General features: G+C 40.2%; 1 protein-coding gene across 2 annotated transcripts in view; it reads right to left on the reverse strand.

The window, feature by feature from the left end:
• RUBCN (rubicon autophagy regulator) overlaps positions 1 to 21,403 on the reverse strand; it is a 57,228-nt gene extending 35,825 nt beyond the window's left edge. For both annotated transcript variants that reach the window (XM_060150413.1, XM_060150411.1), the window contains exons 1-2: positions 21,169 to 21,403; positions 4,828 to 4,981 (exon numbers count right to left, since the gene is read on the reverse strand). In XM_060150413.1, coding sequence (XP_060006396.1) covers positions 4,828 to 4,981; positions 21,169 to 21,233 — 219 coding nt within the window. In that variant the 5' untranslated portion in view covers positions 21,234 to 21,403. The remainder of the gene's footprint in view (positions 1 to 4,827; positions 4,982 to 21,168) is intronic.
• Positions 21,404 to 25,958: the final 4,555 nt, after the last annotated feature.

Raw genomic sequence — 25,958 nt, forward strand, 5'->3', positions numbered from 1 at the left:
AAAGATTGACAATCTAAGGAAATGGGGTTAATACAGGGAAAAGTTCACAGAAAAACACTTTTTTTAAAAAAATTAATTTATTTTTGGCTGTGTTGGGTCTTCATTGTTGCACGTGGGCTTTCTCTAGTTGCAGCGAGCAGGGGCCACTCTTCAATGCAGTGTGCGGGCTTCTCACTGCGGTGGCTTCTCTTGCGGAGCACAGGCTCTAGGTGTACGGGCTTCAGTAGTTGTGGCATGTGGACTTACTAGTTGTGGCGCGTGGGTTCAGTAGTTGTGGCTCACTGGCTCTAGAGCGCAGGCTCAGTAGTTGTGGCACATGGGCTTAGGTGCTCTGCGGTATGTGGGATCTTCCCGGACCAGGGTTCGAATCCGTGTCCCCTGCATTGGCAGGCGGATTCTTAACCACTGCGCCACCAGGGAAGTCCCAGAAAAATACTTCAATGGCTCTTATAAACATCTTTCAGAGTAAAAGAAATGTAACTTTTCACCTATTATGTTGGCGACAGTTTAAAGTTTAATAACACCCTATATTGTCAAGGGTATGAAGAATCAGATCCTCTTATACAATGCTGCTGAGGGCGTAAACAGACATAACTTTCTGGAGGGCAATTTCGCCATAGCTATCAAAACTGAAATGCATATACCCTTTAGCCTAAGAATTCTACCTCTAGGAGTATCCTATGGTAAAGGGCAAAATGACCTATACTCAAGGTTATTCACTGTAACATTGTTACTAAGAGCAAATGCTTGGAAGGAATCTAAATGTTTATTACCAGGAGACTGATTAAATAAATTATGGTAGATACATAGAATGGAATATTATAAAATGACAGCTGTGAAAAAGAATGAAGAACCTCTTTATGTAATGGATTGGGATGAATTACAATCCCATCAAGTGAAAAACGCAAGGTGTAGAGTAGTGTTTATAGTATGCTTTTATTTGTATGAAAAATCAAAAGGTGTAGCAAAGAAACTTATTCATATTTGCTCTAATAAGCATAAAAATTCTCTGGAAGGAAACTAGAATACAGTAGTTACCAATGGGATTGGAAGGAAACAAGATATTTACTGCCTGTGGTTTTATACATTTTGTTTTTTTAACCATATAAATGTATTGTCTATTTTCTCTTTTTTTTTTTTTTGGCCACACAGTGTGGCTTGTGGGATCCTAGTTCCCAGACCAGGGATTGAACCCGGGTCCTCAGCAGTGAAAGCGTGGAGTCGTAACCACTGGACGGCCAGGGAATTCCCTGTATTGTCTATTTTAATTAAATATTTTAAAGCAAGTTACAGAGAAATGGATACAGTATAATCTTAATATTTTAAAAAGCATGGACATGCATAGAAAAATATAAGAGAATCTACCAAAATGTTAAAGAGTGATTGTTATTACTTGATGTTGAGATTATGGGTAATAACTTACTTTCTTCTAAACTCTTTTTGGTATTTCCCAAATGTTCAGCAAATAAAAACATGTATATTACTTATATATTCAGAAAAGAAATACACAGGGACTTTCCTGGCGGTCCAGTGGTTAGAACTCCATGCTCCCAGTGCAGGGGGCACCGGCTTGATCCCTCGTCAGGGAACTAAGATCCTGCATGCCACACGGCGTGGCCAAAAAAAAAAAAATATATATATATATATATATATATATATATATATATACACATATATACCCAGAGGTTTTTTTTTGTTATTATTGCTATTTTTTAAATTGGGCCATCTATACTGCAAAGTACAGGTTTCTTCGTAGTGTTGGAAAAGGCGGGGGGAATCTTTGCACTTCTAGTCAGCTGAGAAATCTCAGGGATTAAGCGTCTCCATGTTTCTAAGCAGCAGAGAAGGGGTTATCAAATATACCTTGCGTTATGGAAAGACTAAAAGGTAGCCCAGATGCAGGATGTCAAGGAAAACGAGATCCCTCTAAGAATATGGTCACGATGTTAGAGTTTCCTAAGGCCCTGAGTGATTTAAAAAAATACACTTCACATTCCATAACACATCCTTAGGAAAGCACGGAAGAGATATGGCCAGCATGAATCATTGTATCCCTTCCCCCCTCCAAGAGCACAACACCCAGAATAGCTTCCTGATGACACAGCAGCCAGAAGCCTTTGAAAGCCTTAATCTTTAGGGAGGAAATGAAAAGGAAAAACAAGTCCTTAGTACAGACTTTAATTTTTAGGACTTTACAAGGCAGAACTGAGCAGCAGTGAAGTTGGTATGGATCTTTTGTCTTTAATTCTTCCCACTAGAGCCTGTAGTTGCTAAATGTATGTGTGTATGACAGATTTGTCTGGTTTGCTCTGCTTGCTCTTACTAACACTACTGCTGTTTTGTAGGTGACCGCACCCTTTAACAGTTTTCATTCTGCTGACCAGGTACCTTCACAGATCTTATAACTTACTAATAACAGTAATATTGTGTTGCATTTACCAAGCATCTTCCACTTGGGAATTCCACTGACTTTACTATTTCATCATGACACATATTCTGTTTCTGGCACAGATGGTAAAACTGTCTTCAAATATAGTAAAATGATTACTCCAGATGACAATGTAAGATGAGTAATAGAGCCAAGAAAAGAACTTTTTTGCTATCAAGATGAAAGTACTTTAACCACTAAATGACAGTGCCTCTAATCTGGTAGCTATCTTGGTCATCAGTCTGAGAAACTTGTATTGGGTTTTTGTAAAACATGTTGGCGTGGTTCCCAATTCTGGCTTGGGAGACTGAGTAGCTGGCAATGCCACAGATCAGTATTAAAAATATCAGGAGGAAGGGCAACCTTATGAGAGAAAGTAAGTTTGTTTTGGGTCATGTTGTACTTGGCCTATAGGACAGCCAGCCAGATGATAATGTATAGCAGATAGCCAGACAGCTAGTCTTGTGGATCTGAAGTTCAGCAGAGATGTCTGAGCTGGGGGTAGGTAGTGTATAGGTGAAGTTAAAACAACGCAAGTGAAGGAGACTGTTTCAGAAAATGTACAATGTAATAAGAGATAAGGACATAGGACTGGACTGTATTAAAAACTAAAATCCGAGAGGAAGAGATTCCACGGACATAAACTAAGAAAGAGTGATCACAGAGGTAGGAGAAGGTCTCCATAACATTGGAATAATGCAGTACGAAGCAAGGTCTGATGATGTTCAACAGTGAAGAACACAAGACAGTGCTCAAAGGAGAAATGTTCACTGGATTTGGTAACATGGACTTACTTAAACTTCAGTAGCAAGAACAACAGTGGTAAGGGCAGAAACCAGATTGCAGTGGGTTAAATTATTTGTTTTGTAAATTCCAATGGTCATATTTTTTTCATAGGACAACATGTAGCTTGAAGCTTAAAAAAAAATGAGGGGAACATTTATTAATTATTTCCTATGTACCACGAACTGTGCTAGGCAAATTTGTATGCCATTTCATTTAACCTTTCCATCAAACATTATGATATAAATAATATTATCAACATTTCTAACGATGAGAAAAGGCTCAAAAAAGTTAATATCACCTAATAGTTAAGACTGACAGACAACTTACTACACTTTCTAAAGCTTTTTCAGGTATTATCTCATTTAATTCTCACAACAATCCTATGAAGTACATACCAGTGTTACCGCCTCATTTTACAAATGAGGAAACAGAAGCACTAACAGTTATGTAACTTACCCAATACCACAGAGTGGTGAAGCTGAGATAAAATAAGAGCAGTCTGACTCAAAAATCCATAATTATTACTACTATGTCATTTTTTCCCCCAAGGACCTGAGCAATTTCAATCCAGGTTCTGTCTGATTCCAAAGACTTCTGTCAGTCTACTATACAATGTTGCCTCCAAATTCCTGGAATGAGGTTTTAATAATGATGACCATTAAGATTCAGCTCTTTAAAGGATAAAAATTTCCCCCATATCTTCAAAATTCTTTAGAAAGAGGGCCTCATTTTTAGAACTTACTCTGAATAAAGAAAATCTAACCTAAGCCAACTTTCCAATGAATTCTGAAAAAACTCAACAAGAACACTGGTTTAAAGAGTTTGTTCAGAGGTGATATATACATATTTTTAGAAGGGAAGGTACCACATTAAATCCTATCAACTATGAATATCTTAATACCAATTAATTTTTTCCAGTGTGACTGCTAGTTGAGAATAAATTCTGATTAAAAAAGAAAGACAAGCCTGGCTTAGAAAAAACGAGTTTTAGGAAAGAATACTAAGGCCTTACATGGGAACAGCATGAGTGTTTGGGAACACAAATTATGCACATATTTGTGAGGTTTGATTTTTAAAAAGTAGGAGAATCAGATCCAATGACCCACTTGACAATTTTATCCAGAACCAAACCTTATTTAAAACATTGCAAATGGAGTAACTGCCATTGAGAATTAAAGCAGAAACCATCAAGTGTTAGTAGATTTCACTCATTTTTAATACTCAAAGCTTATTAGAGTGTTTGAGGATACTTAGGAAAAGAAACAACATCAATAAAGTTTACATAGAAGAAAACGTAAGCTATAACTAAAACTATCACTCACAAGCATCTACAAGTTATCAACAAAGTGATGCTCACAGGATAGTCTAAAAATGACAATATCCTGTAAATATTTCTCAGATGCGTCCTAGGATACTCTTAAGAGGAATATCTCAATGATTCATCATCATTGTCCTTATCCTCCTCCTTGTTATCATGTATTATAGTCTTGCTCTCAAGGGCTCAGAGACTAGTTGCCTTCATCTCCTCCCTGCCAACAACTTAATGCAACTCTTTCTTTCCAACAAGTGATTCAGCCAATCTGGCACAAAAAGAAAAGAAGGGATCTACATACCTGGTCATGGATGAGCCCATGATAGAGGATGCTCTGCATGTCCCTGCAAAGCCGCTCCAGGCCACCATACTTGGACCAGACATTGGGGCTGTTAGCTGATACTAAACCCTCCACAGTAGTCTTCAAATTACCCAGCAACTGCCAGTGCTCCCTCCTGCAAGGGCATCAATTATACCAATGGTTAGTTACTTTGTTGTACCTGATCCTGACCACGTCAAAGAAAGTCTAAGACAAGAAGCCTCCTGCCCCACATCCTAACATTCTCTCCCCTATTAATTTTTTACTTGAGTATAAGACCCAATTCTGAGAAGACCGAAGTTGTAAAGAACACTAAGATTTTGTTTTAAAACCCTCATATTGGGACTTCCCTGGTGGTCCAGTGGGTAAGACTCTGCGCTCCCAATGCAGGGGGCCTGGGTTTGATCCCTGCATGCATGCTGCAACTAAGAATTTGCATGCCACAACGAAAAAGCCCACATGCCGCAACTAAGAGTCTGCATGCTGCAACTAAGAAGTCCACATGCTGCAACTAAAGATTCCACATGCTGCAACGAAGAGCCGGTGCAGCCAAAATAAATAAACAAACAAACATATATATATAAAGCCCTCATATTTACATGGCATATTGTGCTTTGTAAGGTGATCTTCATCTACTATCATTCCATCCTCATGTAAGTAGCCTATAACCCTGTTTCTAGGAGTGTGACCCATTAAGATCCGTTTCTGGACAATGACATTACATGGGCAATATATAAAGAGATGAGGGCATTTGCTGAAAACCAGAAACCTTTTGTCAAAAGAAAAAGCCAAAAACAACTTTTTATTAACTATATTTCCAGTACTAAGTACATATAACTGTACACAAATATTATGGATAAGAATACAAATTGCCCATGATTTTCCCCCTTAATTTTTTAACCTAAAATTGAGGCAAAATGTTTTAAGCTTGCACTGAGCCACTTAGGACATGTCCCCAAAACAATCAACTATTGGTTTATTCCCTTGGACCATGTGAAGTACTTTAGTGTAAAAGTTTGAAAATTATTGCCCTAGATGATTGTCAAGGTTCCTCTCCAATTCCCAGCATTTTCTCAACACAGCTTCCAACCCAATAAAAATTCAAAACCAGCTGCAATTGAGTGAAAAGAACTGGATACACAGAATCAAACTGGATAAGGAAAACATGAGGAGATGAGGTGTCAAACTCCTTCTCTTGGGCCCCCAATTGTTATGTTGTACACTTTATCTAGCCCTTTCATTTCTTATTAGAATACTACTCTTTCCTCTTCAAGGACAGTCCTGGGAATGGTTATAATTTCTTCAAGGAACTTTCACTATAACTATTTTAATATCATTTAAATACCTATTAGGGTAGGAGGGCTCTGAACTGGAATCCTTTGTAACTCTCATACATTTTGTACACTTTCTGAGCCACTTATAAAAAGTGGATGAAGAGAGTAAAGGCAGACAAATAAAATAAAATGAATGAAGCTAGCTCTGGTACAGGAGTATTATCTAAAAGGGGAAAGCCAAATGGATCTCACTCTGGTTTTCTCCTCTGAAGGCTTTGAGACCAAGAATTTATTCAAACTGGGAGACACCAGGCTTTTTTAACCTTACATCATTAAACATTTGAGTCTATTTCTTTTTTCCCCCCAGTTTTATTGAGAAATAATTGACATATAACATTATATTAGTTTAAGGCATACAACATAATGATTTGATATATGTATACATTGTGAAATGATTACCAGAGTAAGTTTAGTTAACATCTATCACCTCACACAGTTATAAATTTTGTTCCTTGTGATGAGAACTTTTAAGATCTACTCTCTTAGCAACTTTCAAATATACAATACAGTACTGTTAACTATAATCACCATGCTGTACATTACACCCCCAAAGTGACTTATAAGTTTGTACCTTTGGACCACCTTCACCCATCTCCCCCAACCCCTCATCCCCTGCCTCTGGTAATCATCAATCTGTCCTCTATTTCTATGAGTTTGGGTGTTTTGGATTCTACATATGTGAGATAATACAGTATTTGTCTTTCTCTGTCTGATTTACATCACTTAGCATAATGCCCTCAAGGTCCATCCATGTTGCTACAAATGGCAAGATTTCCTTCTTTATGGCTAAATAATATTCCTGTGTGTGTGTGTGTGTGTGTGTGTGTGTGTGTGTGTGTGTGTGTGTGACATTTTCTTTATCCATTCATGTGTCAATGGACACTTAGGTTGTTTCCATGTCTTGGCTATTTTAAATAATGCTGCAATGAACATGGGGGTGCAGATATCTTTTCAAGAGAGTGATTTTGTTTCCCTTGGATATATATCCAGAAGGAGAATTGCTGGATCATACGGTAATTCTATTTTTAATATCCTGAGGAAATCTCCATACCGTTTTCCATAATGGCTGCCCCAATTTACAATACCACCAAGAGTCCCTTTTTCTCCACACCCTCGCCAACACTTGTTGCCTCTTGTCTTTTTTTTTTTTGCGGTACCAGGCCTCTCACCACTGCGGCCTCTCCCGCTGTGTAGCACAGGCTCCGGACGCGCAGGCCCAGCTGCCATGGCTCACGGGCTCAGCCGCTCTGCGGCATGTGGGATCTTCCCAGACCAGGGCACGAACCCGTGTCCCCTGCATCGGCAGGCGGACTCTCAACCACTGCGCCACCAGGGAAGCCCGCCTCTTGTCTCCTTGATGCTAGCCCTTGTAACAGGTGTGAGATGATATCTCATTGTGGTTTTAATTTGCACTTCCCTCATGATTGGTCACGTGAAGCACTTTTTCATATACCTGTTGGCCATTCCCCTGTTCTATTTCTAACCCAGTCCTCGGAGATATTTCAAGATAACTAAGAGGTACACAGGACTGAGGTGGTCATTAAAAGGCCATTTATTGTGGTACTGTGAAACTGCCATCACAGAGGCCAACTGACTGCCAGCTTTTGCTTCAGGGATTCTCCATCTCCTTTGCTTCCTCAGGAAGCATCTGGCCTGTTCTGACTGATACAGTTTTACATTCCAACAGGTTACAATCAGGTGGTGCAGGCCTGAGAGCCAGTCTGGTTCCTCAAGTGACTCTGCATATCTGTGTTCTGATTCATTCTGTATTGATCTTACAAGGTTAACTGTCAAAGAACATCATAATAGGGCTTCCCTGGTGGCGCAGTGGTTGGGAGTCCGCCTGCTGATGCAGGGGACACGGGTTTGTGCCCCGATCCGGGAAGATCCCACATACCGTGGAGCGGCTGGGCCCGTGAGCCATGGCCGCTGAGCCTGCACGTCCGGAGCCTGTGCTCCACAACGGGAGAGGCCACAACGGTGAGAGGCCTGTGTACCGCAAAAAAAAAAAAAAAAAAGACACAAAGAACATCATAATAAATCCTGAAAGTAGACACCAAGTACCCTATCATCCTAGGGCTTTGATTCCAAAATTTTACAAAGAGCATTGAAACCCTAGAAACCTTGAGCATTCAGATTTATTAACAACTTCTGTACAAACTAAAGAAATTTTCTTCCCCAAAATGAAGTGCCCTTGAGATACCACAGCTACAAAAGAAGGTGGCTCTTACTCTAAGATGTACCAAACCGTCTATATTTGGTATATGCTCATATAGATGAAAAGTAAACTTTAAAAAGTTTTTTTTAATTAATTAATTTATTTATTTATTTTTGGCTGCGGTGGGTATTCGTTGCTGCGCGTGGGCTTTTCCCTAGCTGCGGTGAGCAGGGGCTACTCTACATTGCGGTGCGCGGGCTTCTCATTGCAGTGGCTTCTCTTGTTGCAGAGCACAGGCTCTAGGCGCACGAGCTTCAGTAGTGGTGGCATGCAGACTCAGTAGTTGTGGCTCGCGGGCTCTAGAGCACAGGCTCAGTAGTTGTGACACACAGGCTTAGTTGCTCCACGGCACGTGGGATCTTCCCGGACCAGGGCTTGAACCTGTGTCCCCTGCACTGGCAGGTGGAGTCTTAACCACTGTGCCACCAGGGAAGTCCTAAAAATTTTTTGATTTACATAGCTAGTTTGTTTAGTGTCTTTACTTTTTAGGATCCTTTACCCTAATGATACTGTTATCATTTTCAGAGAGCTGAAATACTAAGTTCAACTGAAGCCCAAACACAATGGTTGGATTAATCCATTCATACCTGAATCTTAGATGCAAATAAATAGATCACCATGAGAAATAAAATATCCCTCCTCATTCTTTACCCAGATTGTTAGCAAGTGAGGTCAGTCTTTCCTAGGCTAAACCTGTTTGGTAATAATTATTTGGATTGTATCATCTTGCATTCACATGTAACCTTCATCTGGGCACAGGCAAGGACTATATTAGGCTCAAAGCAGCCCTTTGTATGGCCACTTCTGCAAGTATACAGAGTGCTCTTCTATAATCACCATAAATTAAAAGCAAGTCTTTCTAAGCATATTACCCTATGTCAAGGAAGAACTAGGCTTGAGTGGCAAGGGACAGCATAATCCATCTCTACTTGAATCATATTTATCAACAAACAGCAAAGCCAATCTCAGAATAAAGTCCTGCCAATTTTCTTTTGGGAGGGTTTTGACTACATTCTTTGAAGAGGAACAGGCATTGCTTAAGCAACTCAAATAAGCATACCCAAGGAAAAAGTTTCCCTAAATGCCAACTCAGTCTTAAGCTTGCCAAATCACAATTAGAAGTAACACTCAGGTTAAAACAGTAAAGTTATAAGCAAATGTTATTTTTTAAAGAAGTGTTATACCATATAACTAATATAAAACTAATAACTAAAAATAAGTGAAATCAATAGTAAATAAATAGTAAATACTGTGCAATTGTAAAATGAGATTCAATGCAAGAAATATATATTGGCATATCTTCCACCCCCAAGACTCTTTTTAGTAATAAAAGGAAACAGCTTCAACTTATTAGCATATCCCATCTACAGTATGCCAGTTATCTGCATTGTAATGTGGTATCTACCTGAGACCAGAGTTGAAGGTCAGGTTGTTCCAAGTCAGGTAATGATTTGATCCCTGAAATGTGAGGAGAGGTATGTGATACCCATATGTGGAATATCATGAAACCAATAAAATTTTTGATTAGGAACAATTTCCAAAGCTAATGAAAGTATGTAAAAGTATAAAAAACAGAATGTAAAATTATATTTATGATCTTAACATAAATATACTGAGAGAAATAGTGATATGTTAATAGTGGTTACTTTTGGTTATATAAGGGGAATGTAGAGAAGAGAGGAACTATTTCGGCCTTCCTTGAGGCTAGCAATTAAAGAAAGGTCAATAATATGAACAAAGTTAGTGAACCAGAAGCTGGAAAACACCATAAAGGATTTTTTAAATACTCAAGTATCAAAAGCATCTTATGCTGAAAGATTGTGGTCAGGCAAGCACCTAGGACTTTTTTTTTTTTTTTTTTTTTTTTTTTTGTGGTACGCGGGCCTCTAACTGTTGTGGCCTCTCCCATTGCGGAGCACAGCCTCTGGACGCGCAGGCTCAGCTGCCATGGCTCACAGGCCCAGCCCCTCCGCGGCATGTGGGATCTTCCCAGACCGGGGCACGAACCCGTGTCCCCTGCATCGGCAGGCGGACTCTCAATCACTGCGCCACCAGGGAAGCCCGCACCTAGGACTTTTAATGCCAGAAAGCACTTCCTGGAAAGAAGTAATGGGTTCATTCTTAAAGTGGGGAAAAACCTAATTAGGGAAATAATTTTCTTAAATAAATTTATTTATTTATTTTTGTTTGTGTTGGGTCTTCATTGCTCTGCACAGGCTTTCTCCAGTTGTGGCGAGCGGGGGCTACTCTTCCTTGCAGTGTGGGTGCTTCTCATTGCGGTGGCTTCTCTTGTCGCAGAGCACGGGTTCTAGGCACACAGTCTTCAGTAGTTGTGGCATGCGGGCTCAGTAGTTGTGGCTCATGGGCTTTAGAGTGCAGGCTCAGCAGTTGTGGCGCACAGGCCCAGTTACTTCACGGCATGTAGGATCTTCCTGGACTAGGGATCGAACCCATGTCCCCTGCATTAGCAGGCAGATTTTTAACCACTACGCCACCAGGGAAGTCCCGGGAAATAATTATTGGTAACACTGAGGTAGCAAGAAACTACCACGTTTAATTTGCGTTTAACTTTCTTCTTACCTGGCTCCATATTTTCTGTTTTTAGTTATACAGTTTTTAACTTGTAGAGTATGTAGTATATTTATGATGCTTTTCAAATAAACAATATGCTTATAGAAAAAACATACTTGACTCTATTATTCAGCTCTCAGCTCTGGGGCACTTAGGAGAACCTATCCATTGGCAGTTCCATCCCTTTAGCGGTTGACAGCAGAATCTCAAAAGTCTAGGAGGGAACCTCAATGTCTAGGAATCTCAACGTCTAGAAGGCAGGCTTTGTAACTTTATACCTATTCAACAAATGCTTCACCAATCATACTAAATTTTAATGATACTAAATTTCTTGAATTTCAACAATGGGTAGATTTAACAAAAGGTAGGAAAATCCCTTATGTCAGAAACCTTACCACTGGTGATATGCAAACTCCTTAGTACAGAGTTCAAAAATTCTCCATCCTGCTCAGTACTCCTCAATTTGAATACAGTCTCTCTCTCTCTCTCTCTACCACATGCAAACATGCTAACCTCATACCTACTCTCATGACTGTATCCATGGAGACCTTTCCACTTGGAATGATTCTCTTCTTGTCCCATTCAGGGATTAAGGTTCAGCTCTAGTACAATTTTCTCCCAAGAAGTTCTAAATAATCTGACCTGCAACAACTTTTTCGTTAGAAACTCCATAACACATGCTGTCAATACACCATTCCTCTTAATAATAATCTTTAAAAAAAAAAATTGTTATTTACCGGTATGTGGTTGATTTCCTTAAGGAGAAGGACCATGGTTTTTCTATTTCCTTTTTTTAAAAAATATTTATTTATTTATTTATTTATTTGGTTGTGCCAGGTCTTAGTTGTGGCAGGCAGGCTCTTTAGTTGCAGCTCGCCAGCTCCTTAGTTGTGGCATGTGAACTCCTAATTGTGGTATGCATGTGGGATCTAGTTCCCTGACCAGGGATCGAACCCGGGTCCCCAGCATTGGGAGTGTGGAGTCTTAACCTCTGCGCCACCAGGGAAGTCCCTCTATTTCTTTTGTATTTTATATTTTAATAAGCAGAGAGAAAATGTCATTCAGTGGAAAGAGAACAAGCTTCACGGTCAGGCCAACCTGAATTTGAATCCTAGCTCTGCACAAACTAGCTGTGCATCCTTGGGCAAGCCATTAAACTCTTTAAGCTTCAGTTCCCTCATCTGCAAAATGGAGAGAACAACTACTTCATAGAAGAGTGTAACTGATAATCTACAGAAAGCACCACCATCAAGCAAATAACAGTAGTATTACTTCCCTTTTCTCTGTCCTTTTCCTTTGAACTTCCATTGCATAAATCTAATAAATCCAGTTAAATCAGAAGGAGTACCTAGTATAAAGCCTTCTTACCCATTCTGCTTCAGAGAAAATTTGGGATTGGACAGTTTGTGACATAATTAAGACTAGTAACAGTGTTCCACCTACAAAGAATATCTTCACTGAATTTAAACTAGGGTCAAATTTCTTCTTAGCACAGGTTCCAAGGCCCTGTTTATGTTCATGGTACTCTCACTGAAGCAGGATAGCTGGAAAGACTTCCTCAATATTGGACGACCTTGTATATAACAGAGAATCAAATTTGCTTTCTGGATAGAATGAAAGAAACTTATACGGTTTTACTGCAAAAAAATAAGGTTGATTTTGTGAGTCATATAAGAAAGCCAATCTCATTACCTTAGAGTCACACCTTATGTTGTCTGGGTAGAAGAGTGCTTTACAAGCAAGGTAAAGGAGGCATACACCACCACTCCAATAGCAAAGGCAAAGGAGGAAAGACACTGCCTCAGTTGCCTCAGTTTTAGGGACACTATTTTAAAGTAAAAGATAACCATCATTAGAACTAAAACTAAACTATCTCAAAAACTGCTGCGGAAAGAAAACAGCAAGAGAACATTATAGAAATCATTTTTAAAAGATGATAGAATTAAGACCCAACAGATATGAGATAAAAATAAGTGTCAATGGAATAAACTCAACTATTTAAAACAAAACAGCCAATCAAACAAAAAAGCAGGAGGAAACTATACTAATATCAAGGTTGTATTCAAGGCAAGAATCATCTAAAAAGACAAAGAGGGAATAATGAAGATATAGCTCTCATTAGTTTTTATGTATCTAATAACATGGCCTCAAAATATATCAAACAAAACAACACACACACACACACACACACACACACACACACACACACACACACACGGGAAACAAAAACTGCAGAAAACAAAAAGAAAAACGGGGATTTCCCTGGTGGTCCAGTGGGTAAGACTCCACGCTCCCAACGCAGGAGGCCCGGGTTCGATCCACGGTCGGGGAACTAGATCCTGCATGCCGCAACTAAGAGTCTGCATGCCACAACTAAGAAGTCCACATGCCACAACTAAAGATCCCATGTGCTGCAACAAAGACCCAGCACAGCCAAAATAAATAAATAAATAATAAAAAGAAAAATGGAAATGGAAAAGAAAAAACAATGGTAATGGGAGATCACGAAAACCAAAAGTAAAAAAGTGATTAGAAGAGCTGAATAATATATAATTAACAAGGTTGTTCTATAACATCTAGAAAACTATACCCTGAAGGACACTTTTTTAAAGCACCATAGAACAGTCACGAAAATTGGCCTTGTACTAAGGCACATGCATAAGAAAAGTCAATAGATCCTCAAAAGTAGAAGTAGTACAGACATATTCTCCAGCCAGAAAGCAATAAAACAGCGAGCAAATAACAAAAGTAGGTAGAAAAAAAAAAAACACCCTTGGAAAATCTAACTCTCAAAGGACTCCTTAGGAGGTTAGGAGGCAAAAATAAATTCATGGTCTTGGAGGAAGGTGGGTGAAGAGGAATGGCAATATGACTATTACTGCTTTCTTCTCAAAAGTATCCAAATGAGAGAGCTCACCAGGAGACTGTCTGAGAACCTTTAAGAAATTATGGGATTCTGCTGTTTTCTAGTAAAAAATCGATCATCTCTCAGTCCTACAAACCAGCAGGGTTCCTGTGAGTTTCACTGGCAAAGGATATGGCCCCACAAACTTTGAGAGATAGTTTGCCAAGTTCCTATTTACTCACTACTATTGATGACTTCCTTTAATAATCTTCTCTCCTCCTAATCAAGTGTAGTTTACACTTCAAGTGAGCCTGATCCAGAGGAACTAAAAACATGTAAGCATGCTGCAGTTCTTTCCTGAAAAATGCAGATTTAAATCTACAGCAGCATTGTTCAATTGAACTTTCTGTGATGCTGGAAATGTTCTGTATCTGTGCTGTCCAATATGGCAGCCACTAGCCACTGTGGCCATTAAGCACTTGAAGTCTGTGCAGTGTGACTAAAGAACTGAAATTTTAAAATTTTATTTAATTTTAATTAATTGAGACTTAAATTACCACAGGTGGCTAAGTGGCTATCATGTTGGACAGAGCTGGTCTATAAATACCAAGGCAGGTTGTTTATGGAGGAGAGATTACAAAACAAAATAAAAAACAGGAAAAAAATTCCATTTATGGAAGAAGTGATAAAGCAAGTATAAAAAAGCAGAAACAGCTGTGGGGAGGGTAGATACTGAGAAAAGCTTCAGCTTATGGTTCCTGCTATCAGCTGATACACCTCTGGCTTCTGGGTTCTGACAATAGCATTTTCCCCAAAAGCTTCAAGAGTATGTTTGTGGGGGGAGGGGTGGGGGGGCAGCAGGGGGCGGGGGGAGGAAGAATTGTACTAATAATTGGAGTAGCAGTTTGGATTGCTCAAAAATCATGTGATCCTCTTGCTTTGCTACCAGTGCTGCCAGAGCATGGTCAAAGGAAAAAGGGAACAAAAGGGAAGAAAATGAAAATTACGTGAAACAGTGAAAAATGAATAAACAGAAAGGGAAAAACAGAGGCCCTTTCAATAGCAACAGAACCAATGACACCTGTCCAACCATAAGAAGCATGACCAATTTTACCATTTTCATTCCTTGAGCAAATAAATATTCAGTGAACACCAACCATATGTCAGGCACTGTGCTAGGCACCGGGCTTATGGTGGTTAAAGAGGGAGAGTCCCCACCTCTCCGGATATTCAGAATGCAGTGGGGGAAAGGGGCATATACATTTAAAAAATGCTATAGAGTGAGAAGTGCTGTAATAAGAGAGATAGAAAAGGGCAGGTCAATGATGACTTCTAAAGGAGCATTATTTAAAGGACGACTAAGAGCTCTCCAGGCAAAGAAGGAGGCAATGCAGGGAATTTAGAGGAGCAAGTATCAGAATGGTGAGGAAGGAGATGTGAATGAGTGAATGCCATGGTTTTGTAACTGGAAACTTCACACTGAATACCACAGAAGTTTTGACTTTCTATTTTCAATGAGAAATCACTGAACATTTCTGAGCAAAATACTAGAGTATTGCTTCTGAAAAATTAAGCTGGTAGCAATGTGGAAGCTGCTTGGAATAGGGGGACTGGGCTCAGATTGGGAGCTTAGTCAGGAGGCTACTGAGAGAATCCACAATGAGAAATAATAAAGGTTTTAGTGAATAATTTTGTTTATAGCTGCCCAGAATTCATGTCCCTTTCTTTTGGTAACAGAATAATGATTCTTCACAGGGGAATCACCCCTCTGGCACTTAATCTGGTCCGTGAAGTCCCAAGAAAATATCACCTTACCCTAGGATCCAGGGTTGGGCATATAACTTAGGCCTGACTGAGCAACATATTCCATACCGTGATTATAAGAACAGGAACATAAGTCAGTCCAAAAAGAGTCAGCCCCAGAATTTTCACTTTTGCTATACCTATGGGGATTGATTTTGTCTTCTTTTTGGTTGGATTGCTAAACTTGAAGTTGCCAAGGGTTATCCTGTAGAAAAATCTGCGACTTCCCTGGTGGTGCAGTGGTTAAGAGTCCGCCTGCCAATGCAGGGGACACGGGTTCAATCCCTGGCCCAGGAAGATCCCACAGGCCGCAGAGCAACTAAGTCCATGCGCCACAATTACTGAGCCTGTGCTCTAGAGCCCACGAGCCACAACTACTGAAGCCCGCGCGCCTAGAGCCCGTGGTCTGCAACAAGAGAAGCCACCGCAATGAGAAGTCTGCATGTTGCAACAAAGAGTAGCCCTCACTCGCTGCAACTAGAGAAAGCCCATGCGTAGCAACAAGACCCAACGCAGCCAAAAATAAATAAATAAAATAAAATAAATAAATTTTTTAAAAAAGATAAAAAAAAGAAAAATCTGCCTGAGAATGAAGCCAACACATCGAGAAAAAGAGCACACAGACAGGGACAAACTTTCTTTTTTTTTTTTAACATCTTTATTGGAGTATAATTGCTTTACAATGGTGTGTTAGTTTCTGCTTTATAACAAAGTGAATCAGTTATACATATACTTATATCCCCATATCTCTTCCCTCTTGCATCTCCCTCCCTCCCACCCCTCTAGGGGGGTCACAAAGCACCGAGCTGATCTCTCTGTGCTATGCAGCTGCTTCCCACTAGTTATTGGTTTTACATTTGGTGGTGTATATATGTCCATGCCACTCTCTCACTCTGAGGGACAAACTTTTGTTTAAGCACCTACATTTGGCCATTCCTGAAGCAATACCACTCCCTGGATTTTTCGGTAATATAAGCCAATATATTTGGAAATGGAGGAAAAAAAAAAAAGGCTTCAAGAGAAAAATCAGAAAGAGAACTCATTGGACCTGTGACTGCCTGGGTATGGGAAAAGAAGAAGAGGGAAGTATCAAATTTCACTGAGGTTTCTGACTTGGTTGACTGAATGTAAAACACTATTAACTGAGATAGAGAACAGAGGAGGAAAAGGTTTTGGTCAATAGAATGAGCTCAGTTTGGAGACACAAAAAAGTACCTTAATCCTTGAATTCTGACTCTATCTGACTCACTGTACCATGAAAACTGTGGAAGTAGTCGGGTTCCAAGCTCAGAAGTAGACTGCATAGCCCAAGGCAGCTGAGGGCGACAGAGCAATGCAAGAAGAATCATTTCTTTAATTGTTTAGTAGTTTCACCAGACAAACTCCAAATAATTGGCATTTAGGAAACCCTAGGAAAAGTGAAGTATCATCCCTAAGCATTACAGCATTTTGCTAGTGGTGACTAGCTACATGGAAAACAATAGGGGTATCTATGACATTCCACTCCAAGGATGAAGTTAAAAGCTAGGCCAACACCCCAGTCCCCAGTGTGTTCAACTCGGATAGAGGAGCCACAGAAGGAGGAAGAGCGAGCAATGATACCATTGAAAACAGCAAGGGGAAGAGCACCCACTAACCTTATTTTAAGAAAACTGGGGAGGAGATGGAAGTAGACATTTTTTGCATTCAGTACATATCAGGCACTCTGTGAGGAGCTTTATGCACATTACGTTATTGAATCCTCACAACTTACCAGTCAGGAAGGCATCATTCTTCCCACTCAAACAGGATAAGCCAAGTTAAGCCGTAGAGCTAGAATTCAAATGCAGATCTACCTGGATATAAAGCTTATGCACATTTCACTACATCAACTGCTTTCAGGAAATAACTGAGCAGTTTTATCCTTCATTATATATTAAAAAAAAAAAATGATGCCATCTCATCAAGATGTCCTCTGAATTGGGTGTTTTACTGGCCATAGAAGGGTTAGGTTTGCAGTGACCCAGCCACAGTGCCTCAATTCTCAGGCACAAGGCATGTATTTTATTTACCATTTGACTATCTGGAACTAAGGAGGCCATCAGTGCCATGAAGTCCCATTAAATAAAACATTCTGAGTTAACTAGCCACCCACAGAGAGTTGGCTATGGCAACAGTATGAGTGATTTTGTGGGGATAATCCCACTACTGAAATTAAGTTTTGACTAAAGTTCCTTGATTAAGAGGCAAGCATGGAAAGAATAACAGAAAAAGATACCTGCAAAGGAGCGGTCCTAATAGCCTTAAAATAACAGGCAAAGAATGCTATAAAATTCATTACCTTATACATTTCTTCGTCCCAGTATATTAGCATAGCGAAAGGTAGTATAGTGTAGGTATTAAAAGTAGAGCCAGGGCTGCCCTGGTGGCGCAGTGGTTGAGAGTCTGCCTGCCGATGCAGGGGACACGGGTTCGTGCCCCGGTTCGGGAGGATCCCACATGCCGCGGAGCAGCTGGGCCCGTGAGCCATGGCCGCTGAGCCTGCGCGTCCGGAGCCTGTGCTCCGCGACGGGAGAGGCCACAGCTGTGAGAAGCCCAAGTACCGCAAAAAAAAAAAAAAAAAAAAAAAGTAGAGCCAGATTGCCTGGGTTTGAATCCCAGTTCCACCAAGGATTTACTGTATGACCTTGGCAAGTTATTTATCCTGTCTGTGTCTCAGCTCCCTCACCTGTCAAATGGTGATAATATATTGAATAGTACCTATCTCACCCAGTTGTTATGGGGATTAAATAATACTTGTAAGGCTCTTAAGCAATGCCTGGCATGTAGTAAATAGGTGTTTGTTAAATATATTAAATAAATAAAAAACTCAGCAAGATGGGGAGGAAATCTGAATTTCCGACCCAGCCTCTCCCACATGAACTGGTAGAGGAAAATAAAAACAATCCTAAAATTTGTTTAGAATGTATATAGGACCTTTTACATGAAGCATTTCACAGACATCTGGAGGAAGAATAAGTAGCCAAATATACATAAGCAGAAACTGAAACATGGAAAAGGGAAGTAAGATGTTCAGTTTCACTGAACACATCATTCACAAGTCTCTGGCAGGAACGCCAAGGTCCTGTCGGCCCAGGTTTTGTACAGCAGGCCACAGGCTAACTGTGCACATAAAAGAGGAGTCTCATCCTTTAAAACAGCCAGGTCTTCACCCAGGTACAACATCTCATTAATTTTCCCCTGTTGATATTTTCTCAGAGGTAAATATTCCACCTCCAGTCTTTGGATCCCAGCTGCTCCTGAGACTCTAATTATATCTGAATATTTTTAAAAGTCAAGAAAGACTTCTTTAAATGTAAGGCCAGACACTATAAAACTCTTAGAGGAAAACAAAGGCAGAACACTCTATGACATAAATCACAGCAAGATCCTTTTTGACCCACCTCCTAGAGAAGTGGAAATAAAAACAAAAATAAACAAATGGGACCTAATGAAACTTAAAAGCTTTTGCACAGCAAATGAAACCATAAACAAGACCAAAAGACAACACTCACAATGGGAGAAAATATTTTCCAACAAAGCAACTGACAAAGGATTAATCTCCAAAGTATACAAGCAGCTCATGCAGCTCAATATCAAAAAAACAAACAACCCAATCCAAAAATGGGCAGAAGACCTAAACAGACATTTCTCCAAAGAAGATATAGATTGCCAACAAACATATGAAAGGATTCTCAACATTACTAATCACTAGAGAAATGCAAGTCAAAACTACAATGAGGTATCACCTCACACCAGTCAGAATGCCATCATCAAAAATCTACAAACAATAAATGCTGGAGAGGGTGTGGAGAAAAGGGAACCCTCTCTCACTGTTGGTGGGAAAGTAAATTGATACAGCCACTATGGAGAACAGTATGGAGGTTCCTTAAAAAACTAAAAATAGAACCACCATATGACCCAGCAATCCCACTACTGGGCATATAACCTGAGAAAACCATAATTCAAAAAGAGTCATGTACCAAAATGTTCACTGCAGCTCTATTTACAATAGCCAGGACATGGAAGCAACCTAAGTGTCCATTGACAGATGAATGGATAAAGAAGATGTGTCACATATATACAATGGAATATTACTCAGCCATAAAAAGAAATGAAATTGAGTTATTTGTAGTGAGGTGGATGGACCCAGAGTCTGTCATACAGAATAAAGGAAGTCAGAAAGAAAAAAACAAATGCCATATGCTAACACATATATATGGAATCTAAAAAAAAAAAATGGTTCTGACGAACCTAGGGGCAGGACAGGAATAAAGATGCAGACGTAGAGAGTGGACTTGAGGACACGGGGAAGGGGAAGGAGAAGGGTAAGCTGGGACGAAGTGAGAGAGAGGCATGGACATATACACACTACCAAATGTAAAATAGATAGCTAGTGGGAAGCAGCCACAGAGTACAGGGAGATCAGCATAGCACAGGGAGATCAGCTCCGTGCTTTGCGACCCACTAGAGGAGTGGGATAGGGAGGGTGGGAGGGAGATGCAAGAGGGAGGGGATATGGGGATATATGTATATGTATAGCTTATTCACTTTGTTATACAGCAGAAACTAACACAACAATGTAAAGCAATTATAATTCAACAAAGATGTTAAAAAAAAGACTTCCTTAACCCACATTCCTGCTCTATGACGTACATTCCAGATTCTTAAGAGGTTAAGACCAGAGTTATTAATGAAGCAACCCCTACATAGGGGTAGTACCTCTCCAGAGTCCAAGCCACCATTCGGTCAAAGTAGTTTTTAAAATCTTAAATTCTCTAATTTCTAGAAGGTATGAACTCGATAACAGTTTCATATAAATAAATGGGAAATGGCTTAGCTGCATTGTGGGGAAGGAGTGAAGGGTTTAAGGATGGAAAGGGAACGACAGGGAGGTCCTGTTACTCTCTGACAGGGATCCAGCTTTGACAAAGGGCACGCACGCAATTTCTAGTCCCACTAGCAAGCCCCCATCCCCATTCCACTGCCATTACAACCGCCCACTTTCATCCGCAGGCCCTCCTTCACTCCTTCCTCACACTCATTTTTCCTAAGCTTCTTTCTAGGCAACTCATAATGCCTAACCTTTACTCCCAGAAATTCTTACTTCAACCTTCTTAATATTGGCCCGAATTGCTGTCACCGTAAGTTTCAGTCGGGGCACCCACCTTGTCCCCTACTGCTATCTATAGACTCTGGCCTATGAAATCTCACTACAGCACCTCTCAATATCCACCTCCTCCCCAGCAGCCTTGGATCTGAGCTTCACCCACTTCTGCCCACCCCCCAAGCCCCCGCCCTCAACATACCCTACCCCCCTCCTTCACCCTCACTAAGCCCGTTCCCTCGTCCGCCCTATCCACGCCCTGCGCGTCCCTCCTTTCAGAATTTTTTCCCAAACAAGTTGCCCACAACAGTTGCCCTCATGTCTGTCGCGCCCGGCAGGTCTCCCCGTGCTCTCCGAGCCCTCTCAAGCCTCCCGGGACTTCAACGCATCAATCCGCCCGCGACTCTCCGGCCCCTTCCCAGCCCACCTGCTCTCCTCCGGCAAGCCCTCCTCGCAGCCGCCAAGCTCCATTCCCGCGCCCTCTGCCCGCATCCGGGGCTGCGACGTCGCCTCTTCTCTTGAGAGGCGTCCCCGTCGCTTCGCCCCTCAGGGCTCCCAGAGTCCCCCGGGAACCGAGGAGGCACCCACGGCCGGTGGGCTCAGAGTGATGCACTACAGCCGGGTGACAGCAAAGGCAGTGACTGCTGCCTCAGCTGCTGTTTCTAGCCACCCCCGCTTCCGGCTCCAAGAACTACAACTCCCAGCAAGCACTTCGAAGGCCCGGCCGCTACCGGCATGCACCGCCCTATCCAATCAGAGGCTGCGCTCGCAGCGACTTCAGACCCTGGCGGCGAGCTTGCGGTAGTGCACCCGGCGGGGAGCCGGGGTCTGAAACGCCCGCCAACCCTAGTCTCCGGAGTTCGTACTGGTGTGGACCTTCACACAAGTCTGTCACACTTCACCCTTGAAACCATACTCGGTCAGAGGTCTAGACTCGAAAATAACGCTGGTCTTAATCCAAGTACGATTAACCCCACTTTAGCCTACCCGGGTTTAACACCTGTTGGTGGTGTTTGGAGACCTCAAAAATTTTAATGAAGAACTCACAAACTCGCAAGAGCTCATGTCGCTTTGGGATCACAAAGGAAGGGGAGGAGGCAAAAGCTTTGGGGAAAGGTTTCCTGGAGGACTGATGTCAGAGCAGAGTCTTTTAGGATGAGTATGAGTTAGCCTGGAGAAGAAGGGAAGAGAAGGCGAAGAGAGTAACAGACATGAGGAAGCGGGTCTGGGAACAGCTTGTTCTGAGTAGTAATCAGAGCTGGGAAGAGGTGAGAAACAGGCAGACCAGATCATGACGCCATGTGAGTTTGGATTTTATCCTAAGAACAATTAGGAGCAAATCAAGGATATGCAAATCAAGAAGTGATTTGATCAAACTTGCTTAGAAAGCTACTTTTGACAATGTGGAGAGGTAATGGGGTATGTACTATGTTGGAGGGAAGGTCAAAAGAATGGATATGGGAAGAGGTTGGAAGTCCCTATAAAGGCCAAGTGTAATGCCAATGAGTGAAGTCAGCCAGTTGTAGGAGAATGGCAGAAACTCTCTGAACTGGAACCCCCATGCCTCATCCAAAAAGGAAAGTCTCATCTTAGCTATAGTTGAATGTTGCCAAATATTCTGATTTTTTAATAAAGTTGGAATCTGCATTTTTAAGTACAATTTCAAATTTTTAAAATATTGGCAACAATTTTAAGGTAAACATTACATGGGCCAAAAAAAAATTCTGTAGGCTAAATGTGGACTTTGGGTTTGCAAGTCCAGGCCTAAACTTGGGTAGTGGCTGTAGGGAACAAGGAGATTGGGATTAGAGCCATGGTAAGGCAACAGAATCAGCACTACTCTGTTAGGGAGAGATCTAGGTTAACTCCATAAAAACTAGTTACTCTGTTAAAAATAATACAGACATTTCTCCATTTCTGAAATGTTCAAACTTGAGAAAACATTTTTTGTGAATTAAAAGTGAAAGAGCCTTTTAATTAAATTATGATTTCCAATTTCCATTTATATAAAAATATTCTTATTCAAACTTTCTCATATTTTCCTACCAAAGTGTTATACTTTTTAAGAAAGGGGCAGTGTTAGTTATTGGGATTTCAGTAGCTTCTGTTTCTACAAATGTATGAACTTCATTTTTTGGCATACAGTATAATCCCAAATTAATGCCACATGATTTTAACATATATTTACATGAACTCAGCTGTATCAGGAAATTCTAGAATTAAAATTGTAGTAAAAGTTTTAGAAAACAGGAACTTCCTCATATGTCCAAGACTGGGTTTACACTTTTTTTTTTCATTTTTATTTTTTTGGCCATGCTGTGTGGCTTGTGGGGATCTTAGTTTCCCGACCAGGGACTGAACCTGGGCCCTCAGCAGTGAAAGTGAGGAGTCCCAACCACTGGACCACTAGGGAATTCCCTACACTTATTTTCTTTAAAGCAGTCAGTTAATAAGCATGACAATAACCTACACTAGCCATGTGCCCACTCCCCCATCCTATCCCTCTGCTTTCCCTCACCCCAGGTAGCCATATCCTAAATCCCTTGTTTATAATTCCACTGTTTCTCTTTTAATATAGTTTCTTTGCATCTATCCATATTCCTAAAAATTATTATTTAAGTAATTTTTGTGTTCTAACTTTATTAAAAATGCTATTAAGCTGTATTTATTCTTTGAGGCCTTTTTTTGCTTAATATTACAGTAAGATTTATTTTTATTTATTTTTATTTATTTATTTTTGGCTGCGTTGGGTCTTCATCGCTGTGCATGGGCTTTCTCTAGTTGTGGCGAGCGGGGGCTACTCTTCATTGCAGTGCACAGGCTTCTCATTGCGGTGGCTTCTCTTGTTGCGGAGCACAGGCTCTAGGTGAGCAGGCTTCAGTAGTTGCAGAGTGTGGGCTCAACAGTTGCGGTGTGTGGGCTGTAGACTGCAGGCTCAGTAGATGTGGCACATGGGCTTATTTGCTCCGCGGCATGTGGGATCATCCCAGACCAGGGATCAAACCCATGTCCCCTGCATTGGCAGGCGGATTTTTAACCACTGCGCCACCAGGGAAGTCCCAAGATTTATTTATATTGTGTATCACTATAATTCATTGATTTTGACTGCTATATAATAGTTCATTGTGTGAATACACCAGTTTATTCATGTTGCTTTCCACTGATGAGCATTTGGGATGTTTCCAGGTTTTTGCTATTGTAAACAGCACTGCTATGAATATTCTTTTACATGTCACCTCTTGTACATAAGCAAGGGTTTCTCCTGGGTACATACCTAGAAGTGGAATTGCCAGGTCATAGGGTTATTGTCTGTTCTAGCTTTTGTTTTGAGTGATGGGTTTGTAGGTGCACAATTTTAAAAATAACTAGGGGACTTCCCTGGTGGTCCAGTGGGTAAGACTCCACACTACCAATACAGGGGGCCTGGGTTCAATCCCCGGTCGGGGAACTAGATCCTGCATGCGTGCCACAACTAAGACCCGGAGCAGCCAAAATAAATAAATAATAAATGAATAAATATTAAAAGTTATAAAAAATTAGTTATGAAACCATAACTAATTATAATCAGTTATTTAAAATAACTAACAAATGAAAATGGGTCATGCTTGGAAAATGATGACAGTATATCATGAACCAAGGATTGTGATTAACCCAATTTTGTGCATCTGGGATCCAAATGCAAAAGGTCAAAAATGCAAGAATATGTAGCATCAGGGTTCAATAGTGTCACATAAAAGTAATGGCCTTACTTAGCAACTGCTTGCTGAATTAATATTTTAAAAGTCAAAAAATCTAAAGAACTTTATTGATCTTGATTAATCTGTTTGTTTTCAAGATTTACCAGGATGCAATTTTTATACAAATGGTAGTTGGTCCTAGAGTACCACCGGCAGAAAGCAAATTTCACTCAATAGTCATTTATTCAAATAACAGATTTTTAAAGCTCATGACACTTATTTGCCAAAAGTTTGGTTTTAAGAAATAATCTTCTTGAATATATTCAACAAATATCAATTATAGTCATGAATATTTTCTTTTTATTATATTCACTAAAATTATTCTTAGCAGCATTTTTTAAAATATTAAAAATTTTAAAGCTAAGGGATGTCACCCACTTGCCAAGTCAAAAGCAATTTGAGCATCAAAATGAGTTAATTCATGATATGTCTACATATCTACATTCTTTTCAAAGGTAAGCATGACCCTTACACTCTGCACCCCTTTGCTTTTCAGAAGAGAATTTTTGAAGATGAAATGAGTCTGTGAATTTCTATGGAAACGTATATGTATATATAAACAAGTATGCAAATAAATAAATAAATAGAAAAAGGAAGGAAGAAAGGGGGCAGGGAGGTAAAGCTCTTTTCACAGTAGAATGCCAGCTTATGAATGTAGAGGAATGATAGTGTTAGAAAATCACTATTTTGTAGCCACCATCATAATAATTGATTCAGGCAAGAATCATCAATGGATGCTAAAGCTGTCAGTGAAATTTCTTCCAAAACAGAATATTTACACAGTCTCAAACCATCTCCCCAAAGATTACTTATTCCTTATATATGGAGGGAAAAGTATCTTTACAATGAAGAGATCTGGCAGACATCACCTTAACCAAGTGACTAAAGATCACCAATAAGACAAAATGACGTCATGTGCCTTCTGATGTTAAGTACTGAGAATGAGCCAACATCACTTATGTAGTATCCTTGACAAAAATGAATAACTCAAATCTAATCAGAGGCTGACAATAAGACAAAACCAAATTGAAGGACAAGCTATGCACCAACTGCCTTCAATCTTCAAAAATGTAAATATCATAAAAGACTAAGAAAGGCTGACAAACTTTTTATGATGAAAGGAGACAAAAGAGGACAAAGAAATGCAACATATGAAACTGGACTGGATCCTAGATTGGAAAAAAAATTGTTACAAAGGATATTTATTAGGATAGTTGGCAAAATTTGAATATTGACTATACGTCAGAGAATAGAATTGCATCAATGTTAAATTCCTGAATTTGATCATTTTACCTTGGTTATATAAAAGGATATACTTAGAGATATATTCTATAGAATCATGATGTATGCAACTTACTCTCAGATTGTCCAACAGCATGAGGAGCCTAGAATCCTGGCTCTTCAGAGCCTTCCTAGACTACCAATCTATCTATTGCAAGTTGAGGAAATTGAAGATATATATATATATATATATATTTTG

The sequence above is a fragment of the Lagenorhynchus albirostris genome, chromosome 5 (genome assembly GCF_949774975.1).
Source record: "Lagenorhynchus albirostris chromosome 5, mLagAlb1.1, whole genome shotgun sequence".
NCBI classification, from domain to species: domain Eukaryota; kingdom Metazoa; phylum Chordata; class Mammalia; order Artiodactyla; family Delphinidae; genus Lagenorhynchus; species Lagenorhynchus albirostris.